We start from the raw sequence: 10,000 nt of genomic DNA, 5'->3' as shown, positions 1-10,000 counted from the left end.
GAACGTGAGTACTGACACAGCTGCTGTCTCTCTCTCTCTCTCTCTGTGTCTCTGTCTCTCTCTCTCTCTCTCTCTCTCTCTGTCTCTCTCTCTGTGTCTCTCTATAACTCTCTGTCTCTCTCTCTCTGTGTCTCTCTATAACTCTCTGTCTCTCTTTCTCTGTCTCTATGACTCTCTGTCTCTAACTCTCTCTCTCTCTCTCTCTCTCTCTCTCTTTCCTTCTCCCAAGGAAAGAATTTTGTTTTGTTTCAGTATTTTTCTTTCACCATTTTCATTCCTTTTTTTCTAATGTTTTGTTCATGTAATCAAAGTATTTTGACGCATTCACCTATGTCATAGGGACCTCATGGACAATGACATCTATGTGTCAAAAAGCGTCTCTGCGTCTCTCTGTGTCTCTGTGTCTCTGTGTCTCTCTGTGTCTCTCTGTCTCTCTGTGTCTCTGTGTATTTCTGTATCCCCCCCCCCCTCTGTCTTATCTCTCTGTCTCTCTCTGTCTCTCTATCTCTCTCTGTGTCTCTCTCTCTGTCTCTCTCTCTCTCTATTTTTTTCTGTCTCTCTCTGTCACTCTGTATCTCTCTCTCCCTCTCTCTCTCTGCCTCACTCCTCTCACTCACTTGGATAGTCAGTTGGTTTATGTGTTGTATGATGTATACTTGCTGTTACATGCTGACTACTTCCTGTTCGATAACGGGTATATTGTTTTTCCTTGGACTGTTCAAACCTTGGGGTGGACAGACTGGAAAAACAGACGCTGCACGCTCCCTGACACTCCCTTCACAGGGGTTGTTAATCTGATGGCAGTGACGTGACACAGTATCAAATATAGCAAACTGTCAGTCTCTCCCTTTAGCTCTCACTTTCTTTCTGTATATCTATCTATCTGTTTGTCTGTGTGTGTCTCCCTCTCTATCCATCTATCTGTCTATCCATCTATCCATCCATCGATCTGTCTATCTGTCTCAATTGTTCGCTGCATCTTTGCGTGTCACCGGCCAGTGAAACGTCTTCAGACTGGCGGAAAGGTGGGATACAACGTTCGGCACAGCTCCTCCACTTTCTACATTCTGAAAGTTCCCTGGCTCTTTCAGTAAACGGGAATAGGAAAGATAGATAGATGGAAGGGGCAGGAAGACAGAGGAGAATATATATATATATATATATATATATATATATATGTATGTATGTATGTATGTATGTATAAAGCGGTGAGAGGGCCAGAGAGAGATACGTTCAATTTAACTTGAGAGTGGTCCAGGTCTCTGGCCCATCGATCAAAGCTTTACCTTAACTATCAGCCCTCAAACCCACCGTTTACCCGGGATATGAATAAATACCTCTTGCATTGCATAACACACACAGGCTTGATGTGGCCCTTGAAGCAGGAAGTTTCCGGGAAAAGGGGGATGGTTTGTTAGGGGTCAGTGGGTGGACTGTCCGTCTGTGTGTGTGTGTGTGTGCGTGTGCGCACGTGTATGTGTGCTTGTGTGTGTGTGTGCGTATCAGTTTGTGTGAATATGTGTTCGTGCTTGTGTGTGTGTGTGTGTGTGTGTGTGTGTGTGTGTGCGCGTAAATATGTATTCGTGTGTGTGTTCGTGCGTGCGTGTGTGCATGTGTGTGTGTGTCTGTCTGTGTGTATGTATGTGTTTGTATGTCTGTGTGTATGTGTATGTGTGCGTGCGTGTGTGTGCGTGTGCGTGCGCGCGCGCGTGTTTGTGTGTGTGTGTTTTGTGTGTGTGTGTGTGTGTGTGTGTGCGTGCGGGCGTGTGTGTGTTTGTGTGTGTGTGTGTGTGTGTGTGTGTGTGTGTGTGTTACGCAAAAGGCCACCTGGCCGAACAGCTGTCGTATGTGTTGCTTTATGATGGCGGCAGAGGGGGAGAGGGGGGAATTATTTTACCTTCCGGAGTTGGCGCTCATTCCACACAGGTGTGTGTGTGAAGGCATGAAGGGGGCGGGGGGAGGGGAGGACATGGAAGGTAAGGGGGAAGAAGGATTAACATCCTTGATTCGTAACGACTTTCACTGCTTCTCATCATTACGGCATCAAGTCACAAGTAAATGAGTCACCAGTTTGGAATAACTTTTTTTCCCCAAAAAAACCGTGTGATGACATGTTCGTGTGGTATTCACATTTTTATTCTATCAAATAAGGAATACATGACTAACTGATCCGAAAAAAAAATCTTTCTGTGCATGCACTATTTTCATCAGTTTTCCAAAGAATTATTATTCTAATTGTCTACAGCCATGGCAAAACATTAACTGATCAGATCAAACACAGAACTGGCCCCATCGAACTGGGAAGAAATCAAAGAGTAGAAGATGAAAATGAAGCACAGTCAGTCCATTAGTCCAAAGCCCAGATGTGCCATGTGCGTCAACGTCAATTACATGTCACATGATAAAAAGATAAACAAACAAAACTGAGCCCAGCTGCATGAGGCGATCTTTGCAGCACAAAGTTTGCTTAGAGTTAAGAATGTTCCTAAGTATGTGGAATTTACGGTGGAACTGGGAGCATTCTGAACGAGAAGCAAACAGCGCTGCTCAGTTCGCTCATGCAAGCCAGCCCTGGGGTATCGTTCAGAGACCGGCCCTGGGGTATCGTTCAGAGACTGGCCCCGGGGTATCGTTCAGAGACCGGCCCTGGGGGCCCTGGGGTACCATTCAGAGACCGGCCCTGGGGTATCGTTCAGAGACCCGCCCTGGGGGTACCATTGAGAGACCGGCCCAAAACAGCCAAGAGTGGCGGTTCTTGATTGCTGCCCTCCAGGCCAGGGGGCGTAACGGGCAGTAAGTACGTACAGCCCCCAAGGTCCAGTTGTCCAGGTGTTGGTTCTGTGAAGGGCGCGTTGTTGTATGGGGTGAGTCCTCACCACAGCCCACCCGGCCACCCCGTCCATGGTGACCCTTGTCTCACGTGCTGTTGTCTGCTTGCTATTGCAGTGGACCTTTCTCCCTCGCCGGAAGTGAATGACACTTTTGAGGACCTGCAGCCAGCCAGCAATGGTCAGTTGTGTGTTGTTGCTCACTGAATTGTTGTTGTTGGTCACTGGAGTGCTGTGGGTCACTGGATGGTCACCTTGCTGCCCTGTCCGGCTGTCGTGGAGCTAATACTAGTACTTGCATGGAGCATTAACTGTAGTTAGCAATTTCAGTGTCGTCATTTTGGTGTTTTTCTTCTTTGTTTTATTTTTAACTTGTGTCAGTGTCGAGGGAAGCGCGCGCGCACGCGTGTGTGTGTGTGTGTGTGTTTGCGTGTGTGTGCATGCACATGTATGTGTGCGTGCGTGTGTGTGTGTGTGTGTATGACAGATGTGCATGTATGCTTGTGTATCCAATGTTTGCTTTCATACACCTGTCCATTTCACTTACGTGTCGTCTCTGCTTGACTTTGATAAATCCGTGTGGAGTTTTCCTCATTTTTGACACTGTCAGAGCGCCGTAGCTCAGAGTGACTGACAAGTGGCGCGCTGTTCGTGATGTTCCCACTTAACGCCGCTGTTCCTAACACACCGCTCCTTTTGTCTTCTCCTGACCTCGTGGGTGTGCCATACTTTGTACCTTCTAGATTCATTATTAATCGCAAGAATAACCTTTATGGGTTTTATGGTCGCAAGCTGTCATATTTATGACTGACACTGTGTTTCGGCTTTGTTGAGTTTTGTGATTGTTTGTTGTTGTTTTTCTTTTTACCCAAACTTTGTCGTTTTGAAAAAAAAAAAAAAAAAAAAATTCCGCAGGAGGAATGTTCATTTTTTACATATTGTCTGTCTGTCTGTCTCGCTGTTTCGCTCTGTCTGACTGTCTGTCTGTCTGTTTCCCCCTCTCTTTTCCCATTCTGTATGTCCGTCTGCCTGTCTGTCTGTCTGTCTGTTACAATGTGTGTGTGTGTGTGTGTGTGTGTGTGTGTGCGTGCGTGTGTGTGTGTGTGTGTGCGTGTGTGTGCGTGTGCGTGTGTGTGCGAGTGTGTATGTACGTGTGTGTGTGTGTGTGTGTGTGTGTGTGTGTGTGTGTGTGTGTGTGTGAAGGAGAGATGCACGTGTGCAGTGTCTGAAAAAGTTGTCACCGTCACTGTCGTCCTTTCCTTGTTGCTGCAGGCGTTGTTGTCCTTGTTGTCCCTGCCCCGTCATTGTTGTCCTTGCCCCGTCATTGTTGTCCTTGCCCCGTCATTGTTGTCCTTGTTGTCCTTGCCCTGTCATTGTTGTCCTTGCTGTCCCTGCCCCGTCATTGTTGTCCTTGCCCTGTCATTGTTGTCCTTGCTGTCCTTGCCCCGTCATTGTTGTCCTTGTTGTCCTTGCCCCGTCATTGTTGTCCTTGTTGTCCTTGCCCCGTCATTGTTGTCCTTGCTGTCCTTGCCCCGTCATTGTTGTCCTTGCCCTGTCCTTGCTGTCCTTGTTGTCCTTGCCCCGTCCTTGTTGTCCTTGCTGTCCTTGCCCTGTCATTGTTGTCCTTGCTGTCTTTGCCCTGTCATTGTTGTCCTTGCTGTCCCTGCCCCGTCCTTGTCCTTGTTGTCCTTGCCCCGTCATTGTTGTCCTTGCTGTCCTTGCCCCGTCATTGTTGTCCTTGCCCTGTCATTGTTGTCCTTGCCCCGTCATTGTTGTCCTTGCTGTCCTTGCCCTGTCATTGTTGTCCTTGCCCCGTCATTGTTGTCCTTGCTGTCCTTGCCCTGTCATTGTTGTCCTTGCTGTCCTTGCCCCGTCATTGTTGTCCCTGCCCCGTCATTGTTGTCCCTGCCCCGTCATTGTTGTCCTTGCTGTCCCTGCCCCGTCATTGTTGTCCTTTTTGTCCTTGCCCCGTCATTGTTGTCCTTGTTGTCCTTGCCCCGTCATTGTTGTCCTTGCTGTCCTTGCCCCGTCATTGTTGTCCTTGTTGTCCTTGCCCCGTCATTGTTGTCCTTGCTGTCCCTGCTCCGTCATTGTTGTCCCTGCCCTGTCATTGTTGTCCCTGCCCCGTCATTGTTGTCCTTGCTGCCCTTGCCCTGTCATTGTTGTCCTTGCTGTCCCTGCCCCGTCATTGTTGTCCTTGCTGTCCCTGCCCCGTCATTGTTGTCCTTGCTGTCCCTGCCCCGTCATTGTTGTCCTTGCTGTCCTTGCCCCGTCATTGTTGTCCTTGCTGTCCCTGCCCCGTCATTGTTGTCCTTGCTGTCCCTGCCCCGTCATTGTTGTCCTTGCTGTCCTTGCCCCGTCATTGCTGTCCTTGCTGTCCCTGCCCCGTCATTGTTGTCCTTGCCCCGTCATTGTTGTCCTTGCTGTCCCTGCCCCGTCATTGTTGTCCTTGCTGTCCCTGCCCCGTCATTGTTGTCCTTGCTGTCCCTGCCCTGTCATTGTTGTCCTTGCTGTCCTTGCCCCGTCATTCTTGTCCTTGCCCCGTCATTGTTGTCCTTGTTGTCCTTGCCCTGTCATTGTTGTCCTTGTCCCTGCCCCGTCATTGCCCTTGCTGTCCTTGCCCCGTCATTGTTGTCCTTGCTGTCCCTGCCCCGTCATTGTTGTCCTTGCTGTCCCTGCCCTGTCATTGTAGTCCTTGCTGTCCTTGCCCTTTCATTGTTGTCCTTCCTGTCCTTGCCCTGTCATTGTTGTCCTTGCTGTCCTTGCCCCGTCATTGTTGTCCTTCCTGTCCCTGCCCCGTCATTGTTGTCGTTGTTGTCCCTGCCCCGTCATTGTTGTCCTTGCTGTCCCTGCCCTGTCATTGTTGTCCTTGCTGTCCCTGCCCCGTCATTGTTGTCCTTGCTGTCCCTGCCCTGTCATTGTTGTCCTTGCTGTCCCTGCCCTGTCATTGTTGTCCTTGCTGTCCCTGCCCCGTCATTGTTGTCCTTGCTATCCCTGCCCCGTCATTGTTGTCCTTGTTGTCCCTGCCCCGTCATTGTTGTCCTTGCTGTCCCTGCCCCGTCATTGTTGTCCTTGCCCCGTCATTGTTGTCCTTGCTGTCCTTGCCCCGTCATTGTTGTCCTTGCTGTCCCTGCCCCGTCATTGTTGTCCTTGCTGTCCTTGCCCCGTCATTGTTGTCCTTGCTGCCCTTGCCCCGTCATTGTTGTCCTTGCTGTCCCTGCCCCGTCATTGTTGTCCTTGCTGTCCCTGCCCCGTCATTGTTGTCCTTGCCCCGTCATTGTTGTCCTTGCTGTCCTTGCCCCGTCATTGTTGTCCCTGCCCCGTCATTGTTGTCCTTGCTGTCCTTGCCCTGTCATTGTTGTCCTTGCTGTCCTTGCCCCGTCATTGTTGTCCTTGTTGTCCTTGCCCCGTCATTGTTGTCCTTGCTGTCCTTGCTGTCCCTGCCCCGTCATTGTTGTCCTTGCTGTCCCTGCCCCGTCATTGTTGTCATTGCTGTCCTTGCCCCGTCATTGTTGTCCTTGCTGTCCCTGCCCCGTCATTGTTGTCCTTGCTGTCCTTGCCCCGTCATTGTTGTCCCTGCCCCGTCATTGTTGTCCCTGCCCCGTCATTGTTGTCCTTTTTGTCCTTGCCCCGTCATTCTTGTCCTTGCTGTCCCTGCCCCGTCATTGTTGTCCTTTTTGTCCTTGCCCCGTCATTGTTGTCCTTGTTGTCCTTGCCCCGTCATTGTTGTCCTTGCTGTCCTTGCCCCGTCATTGTTGTCCTTGTTGTCCTTGCCCCGTCATTGTTGTCCTTGCTGTCCCTGCCCCGTCATTGTTGTCCCTGCCTTGTCATTGTTGTCCCTGCCCCGTCATTGTTGTCCTTGCTGTCCTTGCCCCGTCATTGTTGTCCTTGCTGTCCCTGCCCCGTCATTGTTGTCCTTTTTGTCCTTGCCCCCGTCATTGTTGTCCTTGCTGTCCTTGCCCTGTCATTGTTGTCCTTGCTGTCCCTGCCCCGTCATTGTTGTCCTTGCTGTCCCTGCCCCGTCATTGTTGTCCTTGCTGTCCTTGCCCTGTCATTGTTGTCCTTGCTGTCCTTGCCCCGTCATTGTTGTCCTTGCTGTCCTTGCCCTGTCATTGTTGTCCTTGCTGTCCCTGCCCCGTCATTGTTGTCCTTGCCCCGTCATTGTTGTCCTTGCTGTCCCTGCCCCGTCATTGTTGTCCTTGCTGTCCTTGCCCCGTCATTGTTGTCCTTGCTGTCCCTGCCCCGTCATTGTTGTCCTTGCTGTCCTTGCCCCGTCATTCTTGTACTTGCCCCGTCATTGTTGTCCTTCTTGTCCTTGCCCTGTCATTGTTGTCCTTGTCCCTGCCCCGTCATTGCCCTTGCTGTCCTTGCCCCGTCATTGTTGTCCTTGCTGTCCCTGCCCCGTCATTGTTGTCCTTGCTGTCCTTGCCCTGTCATTGTTGTCCTTGCTGTCCTTGCCCTGTCATTGTTGTCCTTGCTGTCCTTGCCCTGTCATTGTTGTCCTTGCTGTCCTTGCCCCGTCATTGTTGTCCTTGCTGTCCCTGCCCCGTCATTGTTGTCCTTGTTGTCCCTGCCCCGTCATTGTTGTCCTTGCTGTCCCTGCCCTGTCATTGTTGTCCTTGCTGTCCCTGCCCCGTCATTGTTGTCCTTGCTGTCCTTGCTGTCCCTGCCCTGTCATTGTTGTCCTTGCTATCCCTGCCCCGTCATTGTTGTCCTTGTTGTCCCTGCCCCGTCATTGTTGTCCTTGCTGTCCCTGCCCCGTCATTGTTGTCCCTGCCCCGTCATTGTTGTCCTTGCTGTCCTTGCCCCGTCATTGTTGTCCTTGTTGTCCTTGCCCCGTCATTGTTGTCCTTGCTGTCCCTGCCCCGTCATTGTTGTCCTTGCTGTCCTTGCTGTCCCTGCCCCGTCATTGTCAGTGCTGTCCTTGCCCCGTCATTGTTGTCCTTGCTGTCCTTGCTGTCCCTGCCCCGTCATTGTTGTCCTTGCTGTCCTTGCCCCGTCATTGTTGTCCTTGCTGTCCTTGCCCCGTCATTGTTGTCCTTGTTGTCCTTGCCCCGTCATTGTTGTCCTTGCTGTCCTTGCTGTCCCTGCCCCGTCATTGTTGTCCTTGCTGTCCCTGCCCCGTCATTGTTGTCCTTGCTGTCCTTGCTGTCCCTGCCCCGTCATTGTTGTCCTTGCTGTCCCTGCCCCGTCATTGTTGTCCTTGCTGTCCTTGCCCCGTCATTGTTGTCCTTGTTGTCCTTGCCCCGTCATTGTTGTCCTTGCTGTCCTTGCTGTCCCTGCCCCGTCATTGTTGTCATTGCTGTCCCTGCCCCGTCATTGTTGTCCTTGCTGTCCTTGCTGTCCCTGCCCCGTCATTGTTGTCATTGCTGTCCTTGCCCCGTCATTGTTGTCCTTGCCCCGTCATTGTTGTCCCTGCCCCGTCATTGTTGTCCTTGCTGTCCTTGCTATCCCTGCCCCGTCATTGTTGTCCTTGTTGTCCCTGCCCCGTCATTGTTGTCCTTGTTGTCCTTGCCCCGTCATTGTTGTCCCTGCCCCGTCATTGTTGTCCTTGCTGTCCTTGCCCCGTCATTGTTGTCCTTGTTGTCCTTGCCCCGTCATTGTTGTCCTTGCTGTCCCTGCCCCGTCATTGTTGTCCTTGCTGTCCTTGCTGTCCCTGCCCCGTCATTGTCAGTGCTGTCCTTGCCCCGTCATTGTTGTCCTTGCTGTCCTTGCTGTCCCTGCCCCGTCATTGTTGTCCTTGCTGTCCTTGCCCCGTCATTGTTGTCCTTGCTGTCCTTGCCCTGTCATTGTTGTCCTTGCTGTCCTTGCCCCGTCATTGTTGTCCTTGTTGTCCTTGCCCCGTCATTGTTGTCCTTGCTGTCCTTGCTGTCCCTGCCCCGTCATTGTTGTCATTGCTGTCCCTGCCCCGTCATTGTTGTCCTTGCTGTCCTTGCTGTCCTTGCCCCGTCATTGTTGTCCTTGTTGTCCTTGCCCCGTCATTGTTGTCCTTGCTGTCCTTGCTGTCCCTGCCCCGTCATTGTTGTCATTGCTGTCCCTGCCCCGTCATTGTTGTCCTTGCTGTCCTTGCTGTCCCTGCCCCGTCATTGTTGTCATTGCTGTCCTTGCCCCGTCATTGTTGTCCTTGCCCCGTCATTGTTGTCCCTGCCCCGTCATTGTTGTCCTTGCTGTCCTTGCCCCGTCATTGTTGTCCTTGCTGTCCTTGCCCCGTCATTGTTGTCCTTGTTGTCCTTGCCCCGTCATTGTTGTCCTTGCTGTCCTTGCTGTCCCTGCCCCGTCATTGTTGTCATTGCTGTCCCTGCCCCGTCATTGTTGTCCTTGCTGTCCTTGCTGTCCCTGCCCCGTCATTGTTGTCATTGCTGTCCTTGCCCCGTCATTGTTGTCCTTGCCCCGTCATTGTTGTCCCTGCCCCGTCATTGTTGTCCTTGCTGTCCCTGCCCCGTCATTGTTGTCCTTGCTGTCCCTGCCCCGTCATTGTTGTCATTGTTGTCCCTGCCCCGTCATTGTTGTCATTGTTGTCCCTGCCCCGTCATTGTTGTCCTTGTTGTCCTTGCTGCCCTTGCCCCGTCATTGTTGTCCTTGCTGTCCTTGCCCTGTCATTGTTGTCCTTGCTGTCCTTGCCCCGTCATTGTTGTCCTTGCTGTCCTTGCCCTGTCATTGTTGTCCTTGCTGTCCTTGCCCTGTCATTGTTGTCCTTGCTGTCCTTGCCCTGTCATTGTTGTCCCTGCCCCGTCATTGTTGTCCCTGCCCCGTCATTGCTGTCCCTGCCCCGTCATTGCTGTCCCTGCCCTGTCATTGTTGTCCCTGCCCCGTCATTGCTGTCCCTGCCCCGTCATTGTTGTCCCTGCCCCGTCATTGTTGTCCCTGCCCTGTCATTGTTGTCCCTGCCCCGTCATTGTTGTCCCTGCCCCGTCATTGTTGTCCCTGCCCCGTCATTGTTGTCCTTGCTGTCCCTGCCCCGTCATTGTTGTCATTGCTGTCCCTGCCCCGTCATTGCTGTCCCTGCCCCGTCATTGTTGTCCTTGCCCCGTCATTGTTGTCCTGGTTGTCATGTTGTTACATCTTCTCCTGGTGTTTCTGGCTTTAGTCCCTCAGCTGTTGCTGCCCCTCCTCCCTTCACCCAACCCCTGTTGGTAGTGTCTGCAGAGTGGTGATTATGTGTGTCAGGGAAC

General features: G+C 52.0%; 1 protein-coding gene across 4 annotated transcripts in view; it reads left to right on the top strand.

Annotated features, from left to right (window-relative positions):
- Positions 1-10,000, top strand: part of LOC143298073 (spondin-1-like) — a 325,817-nt gene that overhangs the window by 220,952 nt on the left and 94,865 nt on the right. For 3 of the 4 annotated variants that reach the window (XM_076610751.1, XM_076610750.1, XM_076610752.1), the window contains 2 exons: positions 1-4; positions 2,947-3,009. The exon at positions 1-4 is cut by the window's left edge and continues 70 nt beyond it. In XM_076610751.1, the coding sequence (XP_076466866.1) occupies positions 1-4; positions 2,947-3,009 (67 nt within the window). The remainder of the gene's footprint in view (positions 5-2,946; positions 3,010-10,000) is intronic. The other variant, XM_076610753.1, reaches the window with a different exon arrangement.

Source organism: Babylonia areolata, chromosome 23 (genome assembly GCF_041734735.1).
Source record: "Babylonia areolata isolate BAREFJ2019XMU chromosome 23, ASM4173473v1, whole genome shotgun sequence".
NCBI classification, from domain to species: domain Eukaryota; kingdom Metazoa; phylum Mollusca; class Gastropoda; order Neogastropoda; family Buccinidae; genus Babylonia; species Babylonia areolata.
This window is presented reverse-complemented; position numbering and strand designations above follow the sequence as displayed.